The sequence below is a fragment of the Myotis nattereri genome (genome assembly GCF_964212035.1).
Source record: "Myotis nattereri genome assembly, chromosome: X".
In the NCBI taxonomy this organism is placed as follows: domain Eukaryota; kingdom Metazoa; phylum Chordata; class Mammalia; order Chiroptera; family Vespertilionidae; genus Myotis; species Myotis nattereri.
In genome coordinates, this window is record NC_138078.1 from 9,619,786 (window position 1) to 9,647,153 (window position 27,368).

The 27,368-nt window shown below is 41.0% G+C and overlaps 1 protein-coding gene across 2 annotated transcripts in view; it reads left to right on the forward strand.

The window, feature by feature from the left end:
• The window catches only part of NHS (NHS actin remodeling regulator), a gene marked incomplete at its 5' end in the record, with an annotated part of 343,723 nt that overhangs the window by 284,626 nt on the left and 31,729 nt on the right, over nucleotides 1-27,368 (forward strand). For both annotated transcript variants that reach the window (XM_081081888.1, XM_081081889.1), the window contains 2 exons: nucleotides 10,129-10,281; nucleotides 15,941-16,074. In XM_081081888.1, coding sequence (XP_080938014.1) covers nucleotides 10,129-10,281; nucleotides 15,941-16,074 — 287 coding nt within the window. The remainder of the gene's footprint in view (nucleotides 1-10,128; nucleotides 10,282-15,940; nucleotides 16,075-27,368) is intronic.

Below are 27,368 nucleotides of genomic sequence, written 5' to 3' on the forward strand. Positions count from 1 at the left end.
TCAAATACCTATCTTGTAGCCTTGATCTCTCATTCTTTAAACTAGTGCTACTCAATATGAGGTCTGCTAACTGATGGTGATATCAGCATCCTTAGAGAAATTGTTCTTTGCTCTCTGGGCTGACATGCTTCTGGAATCCTAAAATAAAAAATGGCTGGTTCCTTAGAGAACAGTGAGAAAGTGTGGGATATTTTTCGGTGGAAGGACAAACTGATAGATGTCATAGGTAGCAAATCATTACTGAGAGAGATAAAGGGTTCAGCAGCCAGGCTGACTGTTGACATGGGAGAAAGAGGTTGCCAAGGGAAGTGCATGGACCCAGGGTCAGGAGACCTGAGCTTTACTTCTGCCTCTGCCAAATATCAGCTCTGTAATCTTGGGTCAAATCTTTGAACTTCAATACATGAGAATAGTGGCCTAAACAGTAGTTTTCAATGTGCTGACTGCTACCAGAACAAGAAACACATTTTACATCACAACCCTGCATACACACACATACATATACTGTACACATGCACACACATGTAACAGAAACAATAACTTCATAAAACAATACTTCATGTAGTGTGCTTTGGTATTTTTCTATTTTCTTCTATTTCATTATTTTAAAAATACTAGTCATTACCTGCTGAATGGATTTAACAATCCACTAATGGGTCATGCCCTGTAGTTTAAAAAAAGCACACAACTCTATAATTTCTGAGGTCCCTTCCAGTGGTAGTATCTAATGACTCTGCTAGCTGCCTAAAAGGAATTTTCTTAAAACAATAGATGAACTGTGACAGATGGCTACATGCTTACATTCTGGAGGAAGTGCATGGTGTATAACATGGCAGCAGAATGACCTGAAGATAAACAAGTAAATTATAAACTGCTTCCAAGGAGTTTACAGTTCTGCAGCTCTGACAGTGACTCAGAGAATTAGGATCTCCAAGTCATTACACTGAATGCTGCCCAAGTCAACAACATCAGAGACTGAGGATCCAAACTGCCAGAGAAGTCACAGACTCTCTGGTAGTGAGCAGCCTTCTTTTCAGTTTTCAGATTGTCAGACACCCGCCCTCCTACCACCACCACCAGAGTGCTCTCTAGTGGCCTCATCTTTGTTTATACATCACTTATCAAAAGACAGGAAAATAAAGAAAAAAGAAAAAGAGAAACTTGTAGAGCTCCATGCTTTCCTCTTTTGAACTTAGACCCCAATCCTGGCCTCTTGGTCTTCTTTTGTTTCCAGTCCAGGAAAGGGAACTAACCTTTAGTAAGCAGTAAGATGGCAAGGACTTGATCATTTCATTGGATCCTCAGAACTGTTCTATAAAGGTTCTAGGATTCCAACTTAACAGAGGAGGGTACAGAGGCCCAAAGAGTTCACTAACTCATTCTGGATCCACTGCTGCTGTGATGAATCCCCAGCTTTCCATCCCAGAGCCCAGGACCATTCCCCAACTGCATCCTGCCATAGCTTGAATACAAAGTCTTTCAGAGTGGATAATATAACCTCACTTAATTTTGGTGACTAGTAGAAATAAGAGTCATAACCAGAACACAACAGGACTCATGACCCAGAGAACAGAAGGTCCAAATCCTCATTTGTAAAGATGGGGAGTAGAATCCTGGGAATGTTTGGTAACAAGCACAAGGGCACAGAGCAGCAAGTAGAACCCAGGTTTCTAGTGATCTTTCCACAGAATGTTGGACATTAAAACAACAATATCAGTAATAATTAAACAGTACTCCTGGTATTTTGTTTTAGAATATGGAGAAATATTTCTATGGGAAAAATAAATAAATAAATACACATACATTTTTCATTCTCTGGGTGCTGTAATGTTTCAGTGTAACCAAAAAAATGCAGGTTTGGCTGTCTGCTGTAAGGAAAGCCAAACTTGTGAGATAGATACTGGTGAAAAAAGAAAGAGGTTTTATTCAGGTGCCACCACCTAGGAGAATGGTGGACTCCTGTCTCAAAGACCATATTCCCTTCCTGCCCTAGGCTTCTGCTTTTCTTATAGGGATAGGGTTGGGAGGCCTTTTATGCCCATCCAATCATCTTTCTAACTTTTGGTGGGCTGGGTGTAAGAATCGCCCCTTGCGCCATCTTGCCAGTAGGAGAGTCTCCCTGAGGCTCCCTGCTGGTCTACAGCAGCAGAGAGGGGGGCTACAGGACCCCCATCAGGAAGCCTGGAGTTGATGCTGCACCCCTCCCCCCATGCTGGACACAGTGCCTGCACATCTGAGGGAACCAGTTGGAGTCCACAGGACACCTCTGGATCCTGGTGTGCTGGGGTCCTCTGTGGAGAAGTATGTTCCTGCAGCCCACCCCTCCAAAGTTTCCAGCCAGGACTGACAGCTGCTTATGATAACATCAGGACGCTGAAACTTGTCAGGAAGCTTAGATTTTTCTGATGCTGAGGGGCCCACATCGGATGCTATATCAATAGTGGTGGACAAGTCAGTATTATGGTCCTACAGACTAGGAAACCCAGCAGTAGGGACAGACTGGGAACCTGGCTATGGTGTTGGGCTGCTCCACAGGTGGCAGAGCCTTTCTCCTCCACATTGCCAAGCAGAGTGGTCAAGGGGCTGGTTGCCAACAAGGGAGGAGAGGCGGGAATAAATGGTTTCACTTGGTGAAATTCCCTCCCTAGTTCCCTAACAAATCTGAGGACTCATACAGCAGCAACAGAGACCCTAAGTAGATTTTCATTTTGCTTACCAAACTGATAACTGCTGAGGATTATCTTATACATAGCAGGGATCCAGGGAACAAATCTGTGACATATCTGTGACACTGACTATTTCAGATGCTCATTAATATGTTAATGTGCTAACACACTCCCTGCTGCTTTCTGTCACAGAGCATCAGAGTGGATGGTTTGTGGAGAAGTATGTTCCTGGCAAGACAGCTGTGTGATGGGGGGTGGGTGTGATAGGTTGAAGGGCAGGAGGTTAGCAAGGTGTATGTGGGTAGTTAATCCTGTAAGAACTCCAAGAACATTTTAAAATATCTCTTCCCTCCTGCCCTGGCAGATGTGACTTGGTTGGAGCGTCATCCTGTACACCAAAGGGTGGTGGGTTCTATCTTGGTCAGGGTCCATAACCAGGTTGCAGGTTTGATCCCTGGTTAGAGTGCATGCAGGAAGCAACTGAACATCTTTCTCTCTCACATCAGTGTTTTTTTTCTCTCTCTCTCTCCCTTCCTCTCTCTAAAAAATCAATAAAAATTAAAAATATCTTCCCTCTCTTGAAGAGATAGAAATTCCATTTCTGAGTAACTTTGCAACTTTTTCTGAAATTTTCACCCTAGGTATTATTCAAACTTTGATTTCAGCTGTCACCTTCCCCCTTTTAAGGTCCTGAGAGGCTGGGAGAAGGAAGACAATGTAGCATGGGTAGAGAGCCAGCGGCAGGGGTGGAGACTTGAGGTAGAGAAGCTTTCTAGGAAGAGAGGCCAACAATAAACAATTTTTTACTTCTCCCAGGGCTAATAAAGCTTTAAGGGAGTGAGAGGCTCATGAAGCCAGGAAAGGCAGTGTTGAACAAGTACCAAACCTAGCAGGGCAGGGACATACTGGGGACTTGAGAGGGTTGGGGCAAGATTATATCTGCCCCTGAATTTTACCCCTTCCTAACAGTTCCTAAACTCAAGTATCCTCCTGCCCTTAAAAAAGGGCCTGGCCTTTCCAAGAGAGTGGCAGCCATTAGTTTTCCTCAACTTCCACATCAGCTCATTTCAGATGAACTCAGTGACCCATGCTTTCAATACATCACTGTGAATCAAGGTCTAGACAATTCCATTATCCCCAGAGCTCAACAGGGGGAATGAATTAAGTCCAGTCTATAAAGACTTCACTGCTCTGTAGACATTGCCTACAATGTCATTTTCTTCCAGCAGTTTGGTGTTTGCGGTGCTGTTTGTGTTTCTATAATATGACAAGTCTACTGGGCACTTTTTGAAAGATTCACTGAGTTCTTGGTTATACCTAATACTATGGGTGAACACAAAAAGTATCAGTTCTGAATCCTTTATTTTGATTTTGAGAAGCACTAAATACTTTTATATGGCAGACATCCCACTTCACCCCACTCCCCAATCAGCCTTATCTTAGGCAAACTTATTTCAATACTAGAGGCCCAATGCACAAAATTTGTGCACTGTGTGTGTGGGGGGGTCCCTCAGCCCGCCTGCTCACTCTTTACTGCCTGCCTGCTCGCTCTTTACTGCTTGGCTTGCTGCTCCTTAGCACTGCCACAGGGGCTGGAGAGGCTCCTGCCACCACCACTGCGCTCACCAGCCATGAACCCAGCTTCTGGCTGAGAGGCGCTCCAGCTGTGGGAGTGCACTGACCACCAGGGGCAGCTTCTGCCTTGAGTGTCTGCCCCCTGGTGGTCAGTGTGCATCATAGCAACCAGTTGTTCTGGTCATTCTGCTGTAACTGTCTCTGGGCTTTTATATATATTTAGATTGGTTTTAGAAAGCTACTTGCTTAGAAACCAAAGATGGTTTTTAACTCCAGATCTTCCACTTGCCAGGTATGCGATTTTGGAAATTTACTTACTTTTTCGGAGTTTCTGTTTCCTTATTTGTAAAATGGGAGCAATATTTTAATCCTTGCATTATGTGACAGTGTCATGAATATAATGAACTTGGCTTAGAGCTTAGCATATGGCTGGAGCTCTTTGCAAGAGCCTATAGTCTTGGACAGGAGAAATGATACTTACACATAAACTTTTTTTCCTGCTGTAGGGGATAAAAAAAAAAAAAGACACATAGCCCTATTTCATATTGCAACCCATACCATTATCTGTCCCTTTCTTGGAGAGCAGTAACAAAGGGAGGACAGAAGGACAACTAGGTAAGGCAGGTGACTGACTCTAGGGAAATAGATAAAATAGTGGGAAGGTGTATTAGTTTTCTATTGTCACATAACAAATTACTACATATTTAGCAGCTTAAAACAACACCCATTTATGATCTTGCAATTTCTGTGGGTCAGTATTCTGGGCATAGGTTAACTGGGTCTTCTGCTCTGGGTCCCAATGATCTGCAATCAAGGTTTTGGCTTGGGCTTATTTCTCATCTGAGGCCTGATGAGGGGGTCTATTCCAAGTTCATTGGTTGTTGCCAGAATTCAGTTAATTGAGATTATAGGACTGAGACTCTTAGCTCTCAGAGGTTACTGACCATTACTTGTCATGTGGCCTTCTCTACATTGTGGCAGTTTGTTCTTCAAGGCCAGCAGGAGAGAGTCTTTTCTGCTTCTTGTCTCTTTTTAAGGCATGGGTGGGAAATGTCAGGCTCATGGGCTGTATAAGGCCGCAAAATCATTTGGTCTGGCCCTGCCAAGGCAACTGCAGATGGGACTCGAAATTATATAAATCTAGAAGCTTTTTTCATGGGAACATAAATTTATATTCAGTGAATTATATTAAGGGAATGATGTTATAAATATCCAAATGGCCCTTTGCAGAAAAAAAAGGTTTCCCACCCGTTTTAAGGACTCACCTGATTAGGCCAGATACATTCAGGATACTTATATCCTTTTTGATTAACGAAGTAAACTGAGTAGGGATCTTAAAATCCCTTTTGCAACGTAAGGCAACATACATAATTTACTGGTTCTACCTAAACTCAAGAGCAGGGGACTATACAGGATATGTACCCGAGAGGGCAGGAAACTTGGTGGCTATCCTAGGATTCTACCTACCACAGAGTGATTCTTGGATGTATCCAAATAAGCAGGGGAGAAATCTTTTTTGTTCTCTTTGTATCATATTTATGAGAACAAACATTACTGGGAGTACTAAGCCAGCTGTATTGCATGGCTTAGCCATGGTGAAATTGTTAAACAGGGAGAAAAGGGGACAGGGTGAACCTGAAGATTCGGGACAGCCTTGCAATGGCAATGGTAGAGTGAGCTTATGAATGAGTGAATTCAAGTTTCACTGGACTGTTACTTAGGAAAAGGAATAGATATTTTAAAGAAGGAAAATGAGATAGTTTTCCCTGGAAGAGCTCTATTATTAGTGTCTGTCTGTTTGCCTCTGGTGGACACATAATACTGTTAATGCTCTATAGCCAAAGGACAAAACTGAAAGCAAAGTCATTACAGAGTTTTCCTTCCCTTCCCTAAGAGATAAACATTATTGTAGCCACTGATGAGTGAAATTTTCACTTGTTAATGCACGGCAGGAATCCGTTATTGCTTCTCAGCAAATAAAGAAAAATACCAGGGAAGAGGTGAGGATTCCTAGCCCTGAAGGCTATATTGTGAGAGCTGGTTCTTCCCAGGAACCATAACTTGGCTGCCCACTCTGGAGCTCACATATTAGTCTTTGCATCTGCAAATCCACAGTCCCTGAGCAGCAGGCAGTTTAGCCGCCCAGAAACTCAGAGCTGGCCTGCCCAGTAGGCACAGTAAGAATGTGTTTAGGGCATCAAAAATCAGGGGCACCAAAAACTGCTTTTTTCAAATAACCTGATATTTAATAAGAAAAGAGAATTTTGCTGAACTTCATTACATTTATTTTACAATATGATAATTTATTCTTTAATTTGAGACCTACTGCCAAAAGGTGGAGGTGGACAAGTAGGGAGTATAATCTTTTTGGTGTTTGTGGCCTTTAGAATCTAGTGGGCTTAAGCAATCCCCAGGGAATTGTATAATGAAACAGGAAGAATCTGCTAGAGATGACATCTTCCAACCTGTTGCTTCCAGGTAGAATCATACCTAAACCATTTTCACACAGAATCAGAAAATGTGCACTCCATGTTTTGTTCTGTGCTATATCCCAGCACCTAGTTCTGTGCCTGGGACATAATAGCTATTTAGAAAACATTCCATGTGTGGATGGGTGTTTCCATTTTTATCAGTTTCTTTCCTTCCCCCATGTGGCCCAATCTCCCTTCACTCCCGAAAGATTCCAAGGAATAATCAGATAACATTTTGTGTTTCTCAAACTGCCTGTTGATAAAAAAAAAAAAAAATAACCCAGGGCCACTTTTCAAATACACAGGTTACTAGGCCTCTCTGTGGGAAACTTTGGTTTAAGAAATCTAGGCTGGAGCCCAAGAATCTGTGTTATTGATAATTACTTCTGATGAGTCTTCATTTTAGATCAATATTGAGATAAATAGCAGGAGCTCAGCTCTCACCACACAAAGATTGAGGAGCCACAGCCACTTGATCCAGTTCTGAGAGAGTGAGGGGCTATAAGAGTTCTGGTCTACTCCCAAGTCACATGGGCCCAGCTCCAAATCCTGGTTCCTCCCTTCCTAAAGGAATGGATCTAGGAGAGGAAGTACTTGGAAGCCCCTCTATTTTTGGGACTGCCCACTGAACTTCATGCCTCGTCTTTCCCCTAGGCAAGCTTTCTGTTCTGTCCCTTCTCCCAGCCACAACTAGCATATTAATTCACAGCCACCTCTGTTGGGTAGGAGTTGACCTCTGCATCCAGAAAGAAGCTAACTTTTTAGTCAATCTTGGTCACTGAATCTGAGTGTCCCTCTGATGGTGGCTAAATAAAGCCTCTGTTTTTAGCACTCCCCTTTATTTTACACTTGAGAAAAGGGAAGATCTGATCCACATATGGCCCGCTCTTTCTATCCCAAGGCCTCCCATACCTCATCTGATGCCTGAAGAGGCTGACTTCTCTCTCAGCAATTCCTCCTAGGTTTTCTTATCCCCAGGACCTAGTGACTCCTGACTGGTTCCCCAAACACTTATAGTTTCCAAGGAAAGGACTGAAGTTTTAGAGTAGCTCAAGGAGAAAAGTTGCTGCTTTTATTCTTGGCTCCATAAAACTCTTTCCTAAAATACTATCTCCTACCCAGGAAGATAATCGTGGGATCTCTAACCCTTGGGCTTGAATTCTTGGCAATTAAATACAAAGAAAGGATAAATCTAGGTCAAAGGGAGTAATCTGCTCTGTAGCTGAAGGTGAGAGAATATAACAGACTATTTATTATTATGGTTGGCTAATACAATAGCCACCTATGGCTATTTATATTAATTTAAATTTTTTAAATTAAAAATTTAAAAGTACTTAATAGCCAATGTACCACATTGAATGGCACAGTTATAGAGACCATTTCATCAGCACTGTTTCAGGGGCATGGCATTGCCCTTTGACCCTGCCAATGTGGTGTTTCTTTAGCATCTTTGGAAATATGTCTTTGTTTCTATTGGTACTCTTTGTGGGTATGATGCATTATTCTAGAAAAACACACTACTGATGACTGAATTAAAACACAAAAGCAAAACCAAAAATAACTGCCATAAATACAGTAGTTGGAGGGAGGTACATTATCAAAAGGCTGCATTTTCCCCAGTTTTCTTTTTTCTAATCCCCTCCTGCAAAAGCATTCTTCCTTCTTTTTCATTTACCTTTCTGTTCTATCTGTAGAGTATCTTATTCTAGGTATGGCTTCTCAGACAAAGTGAAATGGTAGACTTGACCTCAAAAAGAAAAGGATCAGAAAAAAACCAAAAGTCTGTTTAGGGCACAGGAATACACATTTGGGCAGAATACCCCCAAATCACATACCAGGAGAAAGGAAAAGAACCAGAAAGACACAATGAGACTGGGAGGAGCTAATGAGCCCAGGACAGGGGTCTAGTCTGGAAAGTAGGTCTGGAGGGTAAGGCAGACTGGGCCAGTGCTCACAATTCCTGAGGCTGGCAGGCTGCCCAGGTGCTCAGGAGTTCCTTTGTGCAAGAATTTCCTCTTCAGAATCCTCCCTCTTAGGAGCAGCTTCTTCCATAAGAATTTGCCTTCAACTCATGAGTGATCGCCATCCTAGACTCAGTGTGTACATGAAGAAGATATAATGGGTTAATTGCTGTGCTTTGAGGAAGGAGGCCTCCATCCCTGATCTCTTGGATGAGTTGCAAGGACTGTGCTCCTCTCCTTACCAGCACTGTCTGTGGTTTCCCTCTCTTAACACCCATACCCATGTAATGGGATCTTTAATGCTTGTGTTCTCCCCTAGGTGAAACTAGGGAGACTGAGTAATGCTTTGAAACATGGCAGGCAATGAGGTTGGCAGGTTAAAAGCAGGATAAGATTTAAATAGTGAGGGTCAGGGGCCAAGGATCACAGGAGACAGAAAGCAGGGCAAGCAAGGGGAAAATTGAGGTGGGCATTAGGAGCAGGTGTGTAGAACTATACACTGAGTGGCCAGATTATTATGACTGGCCAGATTATTACGACCACCCCATCAGTACTTTGTTGGGCCACCTTTTGCCTTCAATACTGCAGCGATTCTTCTTGGCATTGACTCCATGAGATGTTGAAAGGTGATGCGAGGAATCTGACACCATGCCTGATGAATAGCACTGTCCAGTTCTGTGAGATTTGATGGTTGTGGAACCAGCTGCCTGATGGCCCTTTTAACTTTGTCCCACAAATGCTCAATTGGATTGAGATCTGGTGATTGTGGGGGCCATCTAAGCAAGGTACAGTCTCCCTTATGTTCTTGAAACCACTCCTGCACAATATGAGCACCATGGCATGGCGCATTGTCTTGTTGGAAGAATCCATCTCCATTGGGATACACCATCAACATGATAGGATGAACTTGATCAGCAACAATACTTAGGTATGTTGTGCTATTGAGACGTTTATAATGGTCTGGCCCTCTAGCAACTTCAGTGTGAAATTATAATTTGCCTACAAACGTCAGGTGGTCATAATAATCTGGCCACTCAGTGTATATAGTTCTGCAGCCCTGAAGCCAGAAGACTGGAGATGGGGCAACTTTTTGGACTCATCCCTGAGGCTTTTCTCTGCTTTCTTGGAAAGTAGGACCCACCCCCCACCCCTAAGCATGGCTGGCCACAGGCTTGTCCAGGTTGATCACAGTACAAAGTGAAGGTGTGGATAAGAAGTTAGCTGGTTGGTGTTCTGGGGTTTCCCATCCCTTGGAGGGGGGCAAAGGTTGTGCCTCTCTGTATTGTAAACTTCAAATCTTTCTTCAGTCTTGAGTGAGTTCCCAATGTGAATGCAGCAATCAGGACTTCCACTCTACCTGGACTCCGCCCCTGCCGCCTTCCACCCCAGTGTCTGCCAAATGCACAGTTTAAAGCTACTGATGTATAATGCCCCATTTCCCTTTTTGTCTTGCAGCTGTCTCCAACCTGGACATTGAGAGTAAGCTGAGCGTGTACTACCGTGCACCGTGGCACCAGCATAGAAACATCTTCCTCCCGGCCACGAGGCCACCCTGTGTGGAGGAACTGCACCGCCATGCCCGGCAGAGCCTGCAAGCCCTGCGCAGAGGTAATTAATCCCAGGCTTGGAGGGCTTTTCAAGGAGAGAACTCAGAGAATGTCCCATTCAGTTGTTCTCTCCCATTACTCGCAACACTTCCTTTTGTTATAGCAAGTATTTTGAAACACTCCCTTTTCTAACCTGAAATGAAGTCATAGATAATATAAACTACCTATACACATAATTAAAAGTAGCATTATGGTCTAAATATGATAATAAACAGAATTTAAAAGGAAAATATTTATTGTGATAGTAATACTTGCAACATGCAAATGCCTGGGCATGACTACACTAGAACACATAATGAAGCAGGGTTTACACCTATCAAAGTAATTTTGAATTAAAAACAATCACAAGTCATTCTGAAAAAAAAAATTATTGGGGAATGAAGGGGTTGAGGGGTAAGAGGACACACCATAAACACTGGTGTATTCAGAGTACATGAAACATGATCCCAAAAACCACACACACCCTTGGATTATAACTAAAGGGATTTAGGTTTGATTCAGAAATAGGTTCTAGAGTTTCCCTTTACAAGAAGTTCTGGCGGGATATTTGTGGGACTTGGGGCACTGTTTCATTGTTCAGGACTGTCCTGTACATTGTACATTTTACATTGTACATTGTAGGACAGCTGTCATCCTTGGCTCCTGTCCAGTCATCAAACAACCAGACCTCTCCCATAGAGCTCTTCTGCTCCTGCTGAGAATCAGTGATCTGGTCCATTCTACAGTGGAACACGTGGGGGCCTAGAGATGTCAGGAAACTTGCTCAGGGTCACATATAGCAGGTTAGGTACAGTGCCAGGACCCAGACCTGGGCCTCCAGACCTCCAGCCAGAGCTCGTTCCCTCTTCACTATATACCGTGTTCTAGGTAAATAACTAAATATTTCTATTTTGGTTTCTCTCACAGTCCTGAGAAAGCTGGACTTAGGCACATAGCAGTTAAGGTAAAAGATACAGCCCTTTCTTACACTGGTTACTTTTCAATGCCTTAAAATCATTCTAATTAGGACAAGGAGATTACAATCTGGTATCATTCTCTTAGAAACTCCTAACTTGGGTATCAGAAGTTTGCATGTCAGCTTTTTTGGCCTTTATATTTGTGCTATGGAGAAGATAGTGCCTGTACATTCAATGTCTTTGTTCCACATTCTTAATGCTCCTTTAAAAAACTGTATCTTGCCCTAATCGGTTTGGCTCAGTGGATAGAGTGTTGGCCTGTGGACTGAAAGGTCCCAGGTTCAATTCCGGTCAAGGGCATGTACCTTCGTTGCAGGCACATCACCAGTAGGGGGTGTGCAGGAGGCAGCTAATGGATGTTTCTCTCTCATCGATGTTTCTAACTCTCTATCCCTCTCTCTTCCTCTCTGTAAAAAATCAATAAAATATTTTTTAAAAAACTGTATCTTGCAAAAGTATTAATATTCAAATAAAATATTTTAAAGTCACTATCAAAATGGGGAAATAAATTGACAAATGTTGGTTTCAGCTTATTTTTTCCACATATGTATGACTTCTCCCTTTTCTCCAATTCCTAGTCATTTTCCCCTTTAATAAAAGAGCTAACCTACTGATATCCCTAACACAATTGTTTCTCAAAATTCCCCTTGGTTATTAGTAGTAGACACTGTGATGCTTACAATGAAGAATGATGATCAGTATCCTCTAGAAAGAAGTATCTCTGGCATTTTTATTATTCCTTTGATATTATACATGGCTTAAAAGGCCTTCTTTACCAAATTTTTAGTGCAAGCCACCTTCTGGAAATCTTCCCTAAAACTCTTGCCATTCCTTTGCAGGTTGGATTAGACACCCTTCCCATAATATCCTGTGCATCTTCCCATCATGTCACTTATAAGCTTATATTATAACTAAAAACCTATAGGCCTATCTTCCACCATTACTCCATGAGCAACTCAAGGGCAAGGATATCTTATTAAATTTTTTTTTATTCCAAGCATTTAACATGAATGTGACATATAATAGGTCCTCAATGAATGTGCAACTGAATGAAATTCTGCAGAAAACTGGTTGAGCATTGAGGGCACAGAATGATGACAGGGAAATGTGATCATTCTCACTAAATACTTTCTTTGATCCCATCATTATAGAGCTCGAGTAACATTAGCCCTTTAGCCATAATTATTTTTATCCATTTATTATTATTATTCATAAATCAGTCTTGATTCAATTTTTTCCAGATTCAACCAGATAACTTTAAGCTGTTCATAGCTATCATATTTCACTGTGTTGTCAGGTTTGAGCTTAATGGCATAACTGAGAAACAGCAAGTGCCAATATCAGTTTTCTGTGAACTTCCTCCTAGGGGCTGAGAGAGGGATGTGGGGGCTCGTGGGGTTTGGAAGGAAGACCCTGGAGCTGCATCTTGCCTCCACAGACTGGCTGGCTTTGTGGTTGTCTCAATAACAAATCTTGGGTGTGGTGGTTTTAATAGCACTGCAGAGAGCCATAAACAGAAATTATAGGCATCATAGAATTAAAAACATGCAGTGTAGAATTAAAATTAGAAAGTGACTTTTTTTTTTAACCTTGTCCAAGAAACACAGCGGCTTAGCAGTGACATCAACAGAATAGTACTTCTGCCATCTGGTGGCCATGACTAATTCTGACCTATCAGACAATGGCCTTGCTCAGCAAATGCTGCAGTGAGTTTCCCTGTAGATTTTCTATTTGGACAGCTGGAATATCCTGGCTTCCACCAGCGGGGAGAGGATGCTGAAGCTATAAGGAGGGAGCTGGAGTATTGAGATCAGAACCTAGAAATTGGCTGCATTCAAGATCTGTTCAATAGCAAACCACTCAACAATGTCTATTGAGGGTCAGACATTGTGATAAACCTGGGATTCAGACAGCAATAATGTTATTGTCCCTGCCCACAAGGAATTCCTGATCTAGTTAGGAAGATAAGTAACCAGGTAATTTCAACATTGTGATATGAGGCTCAGAGAAAAGGCAATAATTATGTCATGGAGCTTCAGGGAAGGCTCCCCAGAAGAACTAGCATCTTAATGTATTTCAAGTTATTTAGAATCTGATTCCTCTTTTTCCTCCATTTCTTAGCAATTCTTTATACTCAGAGACAATAATGGCTCTGAGTAATGCCATTGTTTATGTTTGTAAGATAGGGAGAGATTACTAGATGGCTAAAAAGAGATATTTATATTTTATATTTCCTTTCCTTTCAAGTTGCAGGGCTAAGGTTTAAGTTCCATTTACCTACAGTAATAAGAACCAAGGGTTGACTGTAGTGTCAGGCTCTAGTAGACAAATGTTCTCCCCACCCCACCGCCAGAGAAGAGCATTATCAGGGAGCCATTAATCTAGCCTGCTTGCTCCCTGCCTAGGGTTAATGAAAGAGATCTATTTAAGAAAGGGTAGGAGGGAAGCAATTGAATGGGAAATTGAGTCAATGTCTCCCTCCGGACTCCTCCCTTCCTTCCACCTTTTCCTAACTATTGACACCTGTATTCTATTCTTCATTATGAATTTAAGACTGCCAAAGCTTTCCCTTGCACTGCTCATTTAGTAAAAAGCCCACTGTTTGCTTGTAGAGAAAAATGAGGGTGGTACTGTAGGTAGACACTGTAACAAAGAAGACATTTATCTAAAAAAATGTAGTTCTGTTTCCTGATAAACATTGGCTGTGAAGGCAGTTTAGCTAAGACTACCTACATGGTGATGAAGACTTTTTTTGTTTGCTAATTGGAGTCAACATTTGACTAAAGAATCCCAAGAAAAGGAAGATGAGGAATACTACCATGTTTTCCTGCCACAAACAAAGTCAGTAGTTTAGGCAGAGAGACCCACAGATAGCCAAATCAGACATGGAAAGAAATATGAAAGCTCAAGAGTGCATGGGTAAATTTAGAGTGTAGCACACTGACTACAGTGAAGAGGAAATGGGGCTGGCGTTAACAAAGCCAGTGGAAACAGGCAACAGGACCTAGAGAAGGTCCTACCAATTAGTGAAAAAGATAGGGGTATGGAGTACACTCTAATATTAAAAGACTAGACTTTGACCAAAGTATTAATTCATTCTACCTTTCAGTCTCTCAACAAACATTTATTTAGACCACACTACATCTCAACCTAAATAAAATGTAGTCTCTGCCTTCCCACTAGTGATAAAGGCAGGCATATAGCGATATCTTGATTTTTATTAATACAGTGATAGAGTGATCAGGACTTTGGAGAAAGGGCTTACTTCTGATGTCACCTGAGAGGATCAGTATAGTTAGTTCTGTTTCCTAACATGGGTAAAAAAACAAGTAGTGTCTTATGAGCTGTCAAATATACTATATTCTATTATCAATATTCAAAGAATTAGAATGTGATAAAATATAATCCAATATTATAAAACCTAAGCAGTCTTGCTCTGATGAGTGAGAAAGTATGTTAGGGCCTTACAGTGCCTATAGATTAAGTAGTGGTAAAGAGCAGGGTCCTTGGGCCAAGTGTGTACCACTGATAGCTCGGCCTAGCCTCCCTGAGCCTGTTTAGGCATCTGCAGAAGAGGTGTGGTGTCAGCACCTACTTTGAGATGCATATAAGAGCTTTAACAAAGTGTCTTTGGCATAGGGCAATTGCTCAGTAAATACTGGGCATCATAGTTATAATTATTGATGTTCTGAGTAGTGGTGATTTTAAATAAGAGAAGGGATGATTAAGAAATATGCTGTACCAATATGTACCTTCGTCATGATGTAGTCATGAGATTTCAGGTCCTGGGCATGAGTATAGGCTAGTTTTTGGCAGGTGGAATGGCATTTGGTGTGGCCAGTGTGTTAGGCTGGGCATGCCTTGGGGCTTATTTAAACACCCAGAAAGCTAAATGGTTCTTTTAGTGTCTCAGTGATTCTTGCTATGAAGTCAGCACCATTTCATCCCACATATGAAAATTTCTTGGCTTTGCCCAGTGGTAGCTTTATTCCTAAATCAGACAACTGTTGTCATTGAGAGTTCTTTACTTTCCCTAGGAGCCCAGAGTTTCAAAGCCCTCTGAGTGTTATGGGTGACAGGGCTCAGATGACTGAAATTGTGTGCTGGTCACAGGCTCTCTAAACAAACAAACAAAAGTAATAAAGTAAACAAAAAAACCAAAAGCCCTGATATATAGTTCTCACCAATACCTGTGATATAAATTCTCACACTATGGCCTATTTCAAGCTACCAACAGTTTAAAAACTAGCTTGTAAAATTCCTGAACATACAGCACTTAGCACCTCTGAGCCTATATGAGCTGGTCCAGCACCTTCGAGATGGCTGTGAGCATTTATCCCTGGCACTCCCTGGGTGTCTCTGGCATGTCTGTGCCACCACATCTTCCACCATTGTTCTGGATATATTTTGCTCATGTTGTTTTGAAATGAAGCACATTTAGAAATATGCTGCTTTTTCCAAACTCAAGATTGAACCATCTTGTATGAAGATTATGAGATAGACCCACTGAAATGTAAGTGTATAACTTCATATTAATATGAAGTGAAAGTTTAGTTCAGAACCATTCTGAAAATCTTATTTGATATACAAATGAACTAACTTAGCAACTCACCTTTCTCCAGCCCTTTGCTCAGCCTCCCATCAAGACAAGAGACATTGAAAATGCGAAGTATGTTTATGCATTACTGCTTTTTCTGCCCCTAGAACATCGGAGCCGGAATGATCGTCGGGAGCAAAGAACTGCTGTGCCCCTTTCTGTAACTGCTCCTCCATTGCCAGCGTACCCCCCAGCTCACAGCCAGAGGAGGCGCGAAATTAAGGAACGTCACTTCCTAACGGTGAGCTTTGTGGCCAGCTGGCAGCCCTGTCCTTGCTCATCAGGAAGCAGGAGTAGGTTTTAGGAATTAGTTTCCCTCCTAGCGAAGGAGACTGGGCTGCCTGAGAGATTGAATCATGTGCATTTGAAAACAACTTAATTTTCCCCCTTTCATTCCTGAAAAAAAAATGCCTCTTTTTTTTTTTTTTTTTTTTTTTTTTTTTTGCATAGAGTGGGGATACAGATATATATTTTTTTCAGTTCCTGGTTGTATAATGCAGTAAAGCAGTAACAGTTAAGGAATCTGAAAATCAGAGGTAAATTTTACTTCAAAACCTTCTTCTGCACACAAACTGAAAGATTTAGGGCAGGTTACTTACCTTCTTTGCCTTCAGTTCCCTTGTCTGTCACACGAGGATATTAAGTGTACCTAGATTATAGTGTTTGTGGGTTAAATGAGACAAGGCATGAAAATAACTTAGCACAGTGCTTGGCACGGAGTAAGACCTCAATAAACGTTAACTACTACAACCACCACTATTATTCCTAGTCAAGTGAGAGTTTGGCTGATTCAATGGGATGAGCTGGGAGAGAACTTAAATGATGTGTTAACTTTCCATTTGTGCACAATTCATTTCATCATTTCATGCTTCCCCATTCTATAAAGGAGGCTAGTTCTTCAGGGTAGCCAATTACCAGAGTGATGTCATCACCAAAGGTGATTTCAGCCTTGCCCAGGTGGCTGTGACTGTAGCTTAGACCAACCCCCAAGTATAGATCACAAATGATGAAGCTAAGCACAGCTCAGAACATCTGCATTCCCCTGCAGACTATTAGCAGCCACTGCACAAACCATCGGCCCAGATGTGCCTTCTGGGGCCTCAGTGGGGACAGCTTTGTGCCTCTGAGTAGGGCATCACTGTCATGAGGGGCTATGGTTTTTGTGACCAAATCAGGCCATACTGCCTGCCTGAATGGCTGGACCCCTGCTCTCTTGTCATTTTAGTTTGAGGCCCAAAGTCTAAAGAAGTTACAAGAGTGTGGTTACACGGTGAGATTTTTATTTGAATTAAATTTATGTGTATGACTATAAACCCTGCACCCTTATGGCTTTTACAATATGCAAAATAGATGCAAATTATTTGGGTCAGATGATGCCAAACATCCAGATAAACAGACTTCATCTGAATGAGTCTGCATGATATGACGTATCCAGATAAAACAGTGAGTGATATTGGACAATACATAGACATATTTCCTACTTGTGGCTGGACAGTAAGCTTCATGTCCTTCAGACTCATAGAATGTCTACTGAGTGTCATGTCACCCTCACTACATTGCTGAAATGCAGCCCAGGAGTAAAGAAAGAAGGTAAGCACCTCTTAGAGTTTTCTAGGTCTTTTTATAGAGCAGTTACACATGCTAGTGATTTGTCATAAAAGCCCCTGCTCAACAAAAGCTCATATTAAGCTCAGCTCTGCTTGCTGAAGTATTTGCTTTTAATGAGGCATTTTCTGCATAAAATGCTAAAAATATTTTCCCCATTCGTTATATATGTCTTGTGGCTCATTAAGTTGGTTTTCTCGGGGGAGGGGAGAGAGGAATGTTGAGCATTTATAGAAATGACCTAAAAATATTACCCTTAGTCATATTCTGCATAATTTTTAATAATGTCTAAATACCAAAGTAAGACTACAGGAAAAGGCTTAAAATAATGAACAGCAATGAGAGTATTTACCCAAGAAACATCAATAAGAGTGTAGATCATACTTATGTAAATTCCAGAAAATTTACCCATCTCAAATTGTAATAGTTAGTATTTAAGTAAGTTGGGGAAATTTAAAATGCTTCATTTGTTCAATTGAGTTTGGGTCACCAGGATCATGGGAAGATTTTCCATTCATGTCATATCCCTCAGACTTGGAGCTGACTCAGAATAGAACATGGTTCTATGCAATTGGCTTACAGGACTGTATATTACTATAATAAAAAAAGCTGCAGGTATAAGGACAAAAAATTTGCAGCCAAGTTTCTAGATACACATTTTCTTAGATAGCAAATTGCTTGATAGACCTTTTCTTAGACAGCAGCTCTCCTTTCAACTATAAGACTTTAGGTTAGCCATTTTTTCCTCCTATAAAAAAGCATTCATAATGAGAGTATGATATACAATATTCCACAGCTCTGCAAACTGTGATACTGTACTTTGGTCATTAATAGCATGGACTGTGAAGCCAAACTGCCTGGACTTGAATACCAACTCTACCATTTACTAGCTGTGTGACCCTGGACAAGTGAATCATTTCAGTGACTCGGGGATAATGTAGATAATACCTCATAAGTTTGGAACAAGAATGTGTTTATACATGTCAACAGTACCTGATACCTAATAAGCAATATGTAGTAGACATAATCATTGTTATTTTTATTAGCCAATCAAGTCTCTGATGTATCACTGATGTATGTAGTGATAATATTATAGGTCTAACTAGGTTTAAATCCTAGCTCTACAACTTTTTGGTTATGTGATTTGGCAGATTTTATTATATCTTTCTGAGTCCCAGTTTCTTTATCTGAAAAATGGGGATAATAGCTTCAATTTTACAAGGCTGTTAAGAAGGCTTAATACAATGTTATGTAAGTATGTTTAAATTGAGTGTGTGTGTGGGTGTGAAAGTATCAGCACAGTGCCTAAAATACATGAATATCTGAATCTATATTCATAATCACAATAAAACTCTTACCATAACATTAAAAACCTATAATGTATACCCATGTATAAGACTGGAGGAAGTAAAAGTTGTCACATCTTTTCTACAGGGCAATTTCCCAATACTTATCAACACTATTATAGATTCATATCTTTTGATCCAGCAAGTCTATGTGTAGGAATTTATCCCAGGGCAATAACAAGAGTGATGCAAACATTTAATCACTAGGGTGTTCACCAAAATATTGTCTACAATAGGGAAAATAATTACAAATATCCTAAAAGTTCACCAGTAGAGATTTGCTTTAATGAATTCTGTTATATGCATAAGTAAGTATATAATATAAAAATGTATTATAGAAGAATATAATGACATAGAATATGTTTTATCATCAGGGATTTTTAAACAGTATATAGTATGACCTCAAAAAATATCTATGAGTATATATGTGAGTATGTATACACATATGCAGAGGGAAAAAGGTTGAAAGGCTATACACCATATACCGTGGTTCCCAAACTGTGTGATGAGGTACTCCAGGGCACTATAGTAAAATCATAAGGGTGCCTTGGGTTATTTAAATTTTTCAAGGGACAAGGTGTCATTTGTCTAGTGACATTTGGTGATGGCTCCAAAGTAGCCTCATAGCTTCTATAAGTGGAAAGAGGGGAAACTTAGTTTCTTGACATTTGATTTCTATCAACAGTTCTCCAAGAGGAACTCACAGGAAACTGACCATCCAATTTAGCTTAAAACCCTCTGTCAGTTGAAAATTCAAGGGGTGTCTTCTAATTAAAGTGCATCTTGTAGTCCTCCCTCATCATGGATGGCAAAGGAGGTGATTTTAGGCTCAGATGGATTCCCAGAGGAATTGTTCTAAGCCTTCAAAGTCCAGATAATCCCAATGCCCTAATTTCAGAGCATTAAAAAAGCATGGTACATTTATACCATGGAATACTATGCAGCAGTAAAAAGAAGGATATCTTATCCTTTGAGACAGCATGGAGAGACCTGGAGAGTATTATGCTAAGCGAAATAAGCCAGTCAGAGAAAGACAAGTGTCACATGATCTCATTCATATGTGGAATCTAATGAACAAAATAGATTCTAGAGAAACAGAAGCACAGAACAGACTGTGGAATCTCGGAGTGGGGGGTGGGTGGATGGATGGGAAGAGATAAACCAAAAAACTTGTATGCATAGTGCATAAACCATGGACAGACAATAGGGTGGTAAAGGCCTGGGGTGAGGGGCAAGGGCAGGCCAGAAGGGGTTCATCGGGAAAGAAAGAGTACATATGTGATTCTTTCAACAATATAGATTTAACTGTAAAAAGAAAATGAAGTAGAATGTCCCCATTTCTTACTTAAGGGGAAACAGGCATTTTCACTAAAATCTGGAACAAGGCAAGGATGCTCACTATCTCTGCTGCTAATTAGCATTATGTTAATCAATGCAACTAGACAAAATAAATCAATTATATAAGAATTGGTAAAGAAGAAGTAAACCTATATCTAGTTGCAGATGATATGATACTATACCAGAAAAATCCTAGAGAATCAATGATAAAGCTGATGCAAACAAAAGAATTCAGCAAGTTAGTAGGATATAAACACACAAAAAGCAGTACCCTTCGTTTAAACAAATGATAGACAACTAGAAGATCTAGTGGTAGGGAAAACTCCATTTACAGCAATAACAAAGAAGATTAAATACTTGGAATTAATTTTCCGGAAATGTACAAAACCTATCTGAAAAAAAAAAACTTTAAAGCATTCTTAAAAGACACAAAATTATATTTTCTCAAATGGAAGGATGTCTTCTGTTCTTGGATAGAATGATTCAGCATTATAAGCAAGTCAGTTATCTCTAAGTTAATTTATAAATTTAACACAATCCCCATAAATTTACCAAAAAGTTTTTTTAAAAAATGCAGTTAGACCCACTGATACAAAGGTTTTATGGAGAAACAAAGAATAGCCAGGAAAACACTGAAAAAGTAAACCCACAAAGGGCAACTAGAACTCCAGACATTAAAATATTTTAAAGTCTTTATAATTACAACAATGAATGCGGTAGGGAAGAAAATAGCTAACCTAAGTAACTTAGGAAAGAATATTTTTTGTGTGTTTTCACACATATATTTATTGATGGGTTGATGAATATAATTTTAACTAAAACAGCAAGCCATAACTCTAAAAGAGGAAACAGCCATAACTAGGAACTTTAAATATTCAAGTCAAAGAGCCTCTGAGTAATCCAAATAGATAAGTATCAAATAATTTCCCTTTTATACAATTTCTATATTACATCACTTGATCACAAAGCCAGAATAATACTTCATACAGAATTCCTCATTCATTTATACTTGAATCATCCCACCTGGATACTTTTCTGTTCCCCACTCCTTTCCTTTCCTTTGCAGTGGTGTTCTGTAGCCATTTCCTTCCTGAAGAAGTGTGCACACATCTTTCTTCCCAAGCAAGTAAGTCAGCAAGCAAGGAATGAGTCAGAGAATGTCAGTCACAGGCAGATATATGAATGAATAGACTTAGAGTCTTAGACAGACATTAGAATGGCAACAGCTTGATTCAATGAGGTCTAAATTAAGCTGACTTAGGTTAAAAAAAGCAAAAACAAAAAGCTGCTCTGGATCACTGAAAGGTCTGTAATGCCACTTCAGGTTGTGCGAACACCTCTAGATCCTGTGTTTCTAAGAGATTAGCAGTGGTCTACACAGGAAAGTAGGAAGCCAATGTAACCAGATAGCTAATGCTTTGGACCTCTATTGGGAGCTGACCATGGCTTCCAGCATAATCATTTTTCAAAACTTTCAGGATACTGAACACATTCTTTTTTCTTTTTTTAAAGATGTATTTTTATTTATTTCATAGAGGAAGGGAGAGGGAAGGAGAGATAGAAACATCAATGATGAGAGAATCATTGATTGGCTGCCTTCTGCATGCCCCCTACTGGGGATCAAGCCTACAACCCGGGCATGTGCCCTTGACCAGAAATGAACCCTGGACCCTTCAGTCCACATGCTGACTCTCTATCCATTGAGCCAAACCAGCTAGGGCCACAATCTTTAAATCTCTTGGGAAGAATAAGTTAAGTATCTTAATAACTCTAATCTTTCTACTTGGATATGTGAGGTAAAAAACATCCAAGGACATGCAACACTGAGGCATAAACAATGTTGCAGAGGTGGATATGTAGGAGACTTTTAAGGTCCCTAGCTTTTTTGTTCAAACAGCCATGATAAAGTCCCCAAGAATATTATCTGATCAGCCATTCTGATGGTGACACTCTGGTAACACTGAAGACATCTAGTGCCCAGATCTTTTTTCTGAATACTATTCTCTAATAAAAGAAACCAGGTTCCTTGGAGAAATTGTTTATATGGTGAAAAGAAGAATATAACATAATCCTAGACTCTCTTGAGATGCCAGAAAGCAGCAAGTTCTCGTAAAATAATAGGGGTATGTCAAAAGGACATAAGAGCCAACATGGAAGGATCCCAATGGCCAAACCTGGGACACTTTGTGCAATAAAATAATAGTAATAGATTATAACACAGAAAATAAAATAAATACCTGTGAATGTATACTGATATTAAGTAAATTGGGATATGTAAATAAATACATGGGGATGGAGTAGCTCTTCCTTACAGAAAAATTCTAATTAATAAATGTATAAGTATTGATGGAAATTTTAAAAATCACCATTACTCAAATATGACAGTAACAATTTTTGCAGGCAGTAATCATCAATGAATGCTAAAATTAGTTGGGTGAAATTACTTTAAGAAACAGGATAATTGCATAAGTCTCAAAATTTCTCACCACAACATAACTCGTTGATTAACAAGAGAAAATAGTAACTTGGAAGCTGCTGCAAAAACTTGGCAGACACCATCAAAGTTAACATGACCAGTAGTAGGAGATATATATATATATATATATATATATATATATATATATATATCTCCTATCTAATAAAAGAGTAATATGCAAATTAACCATCACACCCTCACTCCATCAGTCCGTCACAGAGATGGCTGCAGCCATGGAGCTGGAGCCAGCAGGAGGCTTGCATTGCCCCCGGCGATGGAGGAAGCCAAGCTTCCCGCCTTCTCTGGCTGGCCCTGAGCTCCACTCAAGGCTACAAAGTTTCAATTATAGAAGATAAATAAACCCCAGATACCTGCTTCCAGCCAGTGTTACCTCCGCTCAAGAGGCTGGGAGCCTCAGTGGCCAGGGGCAACCCGACCTGGGCTCCACTCAAGGCTAAAAAGTTTCAATTATAGAAGTTAAATAAATCCCAGATACCTGCTTCCAGCCCGCGGGCATGGCCAGCCTGAAAACGGCCATCAGCCCCTCACCCAGGCTGGCCAGGCACCCCAGTAAGGCCCCCACCCTGAAGGGGCTGTGGCCAGCTTGCAAACAGCCATCAACCCCTCACCCAGGCTGGCCAGGCACCCCAGTGGGACCCCACCTACCCTGAAGGGGCTGTGGCCAGCCCCTCACCCAGGCTGAGGCACCCCAGCAGGGACCCCTATCCTGAAGGGGCTGTGGCCAGCCTGCAACCATCAGCCCCTCACCCAGGCTGGCCAGGCACCCCAGTGGGGACCCCCACCCTGAAGGGGGTATGGCCAGCCTGAAAACAGCCCTCAGCCCCTCACCCAGGCTGGCCAGGCACCCCAACAGGACCCCCACCCTGATCCGAGACAACCTTCAGGGCAAACCAGCTGGCCCCCACCCGTGCACCAGGCCTCTATCCTATATAGTAAAAGGGTAATATGCAAATGGACCCTAACAACAAAACAACTGGGAATGACTGGTCACTATGACACACACTGACCACTAGGGGGCAAACGCTCAATGCAGGAGATGCCTCCTGGTGGTCAGTGCGCTCCCACCGGAGGAGGTCTGCTCAGCCACAAGCCAGGCTGCCAGCTGCCAGCACAGAGGTGGTGGTGGGAGACTCTCCTGCCTCCTCAGCAGCACTAAGGATGTCCACCTGCTCCTTAGGCCTGCTCCCCGCTGGCAAGTAGACGTTCCCCAAGGGCTCCTGGGCTGCCAGAGGGATGTCTGACTGCCAGCTTAGGCCCGATCCCCCCAGGGAACTGGCCTAAGCCAGCAGGTGGACATCTCCCAAGGGGTCCCAGACTGCGAGAGGGCACAGGCCAGGCTGAGAGACCCCCCCACCCCCCCGAGTGCACAAATTTTTGTGCACTGGGCCTCTAATATATATATAGCAGTCTCACCAAGTGTCCCTCTCCCAGCCTTATAAGTGATTGAGCGGTAGAATGTCTAGTTGTATTGGAGGAAGATGTTTTACATAAGATGGAGCCCTATGCCAGTAGTTGATCAGGTTCCAGAGGAACACTGGGGCCTAAATCCTTATCATCAGGATTGACAGTTAACTCATTACAATGTATTGTGTCCACAATTATATTCCTTGTCTGACTTGATAAAAGTAGCTGGGAAAGAATATTAGGGATTCCTTATTATTTTATATTCTGATAATGGTTTTCTAACATACCACTGTGGCATCCATGGATTTTAAAAGAAAAGTCTGTCAAATCATACTTTTCTTCTTACCACGGAGGTGCATTTGGAAGACAAGGGACATTCCAGCAGCCTTCTTGGTAAGTCAATGGAGGAAATCACTCAAACTAAGACCCAGACCTTCTTGGTCATATTCCAGAATTATAAACAGTGACTATGTTTACTCTTCCACTTTATATTTAGAAGAAAAAAATTGACCTTAAGAGAAAGCAGCTTCGTAGAAAAACTGAACTAATTTACAGAAGAATCAGAACAGTGAGAATGGACTTCTGAGTCAGGAAAGAAGATTAAAGACAAGAGCTGGCAGAAATGGTATTTCGATAGTATTTGACCTACTGTGGGATAAAGACCTTCTCACTGCCTCACTCTCCCATCACCAGCTCTATCTTAGGCTTACTCAGCCCCTCCCTTCCCCTTTCTCCATGGGTCCACATTTAGAAATGTTTGATATTCTATTGGTTTATAAGAACTTGGACTGAGAAACACTGTCAGAGCCTTTCCTTTACTACAAAAGAATTATACACACTACAGTGTCCTAGACAGGTCTTGTTTTGCTTTTATAAACTATCTTCATAGTTTTGCAAGCTCTCTCAGAAGTATTCTGTTGATTTATGACCTGTCTTAAAATGGTTTTGTCCATCCAGTCTCTCTTGCTTAAGCTTAGGTGTTTCCTTTTGTCACATCTAATTTGCTCCCTTAAACCAGTTAACAAAATTCTAACCTTGGTAGGAGAACCTTTGACATACAAATTCTTCTGTAATCCTAAGCCTTCAATTGCTTCATTCTGCCTAAAGAAATGTTCAAATACTTAGTCCTACTCTCTTGCCTCTGTATAATCTGGTCCTAACTTATCTTTCCAGATGGATTTCCCACAAATCCTTTGCACAGACCTTAGACCTCAGTCAAACCGAACTATATGTACTCATCTAGAAAATATCCTGCACTCTCAAAGCAGTATCTCCATTTGGAATGCCCTCTATCCCATTGTGGCCTCTCATTTATTCCTTCATTTTGAAAAACAACAGCAATAACTGAGCAGCTACTATCAATAAGTACTAAAGGAATACAAAAGTGAGTGAGACATAATATCTGTCATGTAAGGAAATTATATGGTACTGACTATAAGGTGTAACTGGTGTGAGGTGTTAGAATGGGGTTGGATTTTAAGATCAAACTTCATGGTAAAGGTAGCATTTGGGAAGGCCTTGAAGGATGGAGTAGAATTTTGATGTGAATGCTGGGAAGAAAAGGATTAAAGGCTGAGGAAACTATGAGAGCAAGCACACAGAGGCAGGAGAAAGTACAGTGCTTATCCATGGATACAGATACTTTGTTTCGGCTGCGATACTTCAATAGACCAGATCTTGAAGGATTTTGAATGCCAGACTAAAAAGTTTGAATTTATTCCATGGGCATAGGAAATTATTGAAGGGCACAGAAGTAACATGATCAGAAAGAGCCTTGCTTTATGAAAATACCAGCCATGAATGTATAGGGTTAATTTCCTCAATTTCTAGAGGCTTTTTCTTAGTATAGTAGGGAGAGAAGAACCTGACATTAGTTTCAAACATTAGGTTGTAGGAATGGTGATGCCTGTCACACTCTCCATTTAAATTACCTGTCTGGTCTTTGCAGAAGGTAGATGGATCTGGGAGACTGGCTGCAAATAGCCTGTGACCTTCATTGTAGTTGCTGTTTCAATGTGATATTTTTTTGGAGCAAATCAGCACAGCACCTAGCATGTGCAATGATACAGCTATTGAGCCCAGCAAATACTTTTCCCCTCTATAACCATTTTCAAGGGTCACCAGAAACACTTTGCTTTTGAGACTACGTCAGCACTCCTGCTCTCTGCCATAAACTGCAGAGATCATTATTGTCTTGACACCTCACAGAACATCATACTGCTTCATACTTTCCTCATTGGACTGAGAAACCAGAAGGAACAAGTACATTAGATGCCTCTGATACAAGCAAACCAGGGGTGAAAGCCTGGTAGCACGTATTTTATCAATCAGGGTCCAGTCAGGAAAATAGAAACCATACCAGTTATTTTAACGGAAATAATTCTAAATGGAGGTATTATGACATTGACATGATAAATGGAAAACTGAGGTGACACAGAGATAGTAACTACAGAAAACAGCTGACACTCCCAGGGAAGAACCTAACAGAATGTAGCTGGTGAGGAAGAAATGATGTTTGCAGAGTCGCAGCATAAAAATGTAGAATATGGAAGAACAGATTTAGAGCTGTCAGACATCTTAATAGCCAGCACAGTAACTACCTAAAGCATTAGCCAATGAGTCTGGTTTATATGAAGTATTCTGAGACATAAAGAAATATTTTTGTTGCAGATTTTAGTTTTGGAATTCTTTCTTTTTGAAACATTAGCCTGGCTGTGGAACAGCCAATAAAATTACTTCTCTGTACACATTATTACAGAATATTCTCAGGTTGACATTCTCCTGCATGCTTGAGACATTTACTAGTAATTCATTGTTCAAAGTATAAGCAGGCAATGGAATACTACTGACAATAATAAGGAATGAATTACTGATACACACAACAATTTGGATGGATCTCAAAGGCATTATGCTGAATGAAAGAAACCAGTCTCAAAAGGTATGATTCCATTTAGATGACACTTTCAAAAAGACAAAACCGTAGTGATGGAGAAAGAGATTAGTGGGTGCCAGGGGCTAGGAATGGGAGGAGACTTTGACTATAAAGGGATAGTGCAGGGGCCTTTTTCGGGGTAATGGCAATGTTCTGAGTCCTGATTGTGGTAGGATTACGTGAGTCTATGTGATAACATTCACAGAGCCACACTCAAAAAGTGTCGATTCAAAAAAGGAAAAAAAAAGGAAACAGGGTAAAAGTTAAAACAGAATGTGCATGGCTTGTGTGTGAGAAGGTATTTTTTTTTTAATTTCCTGTGATAAGGTCAAGTATGAGCCCACTGGGCTTTTGCCATATCTGACCTGAGTTGTGAAGGAAAAGTGTCACTTAGAGTGAGACTAAATGTGCAA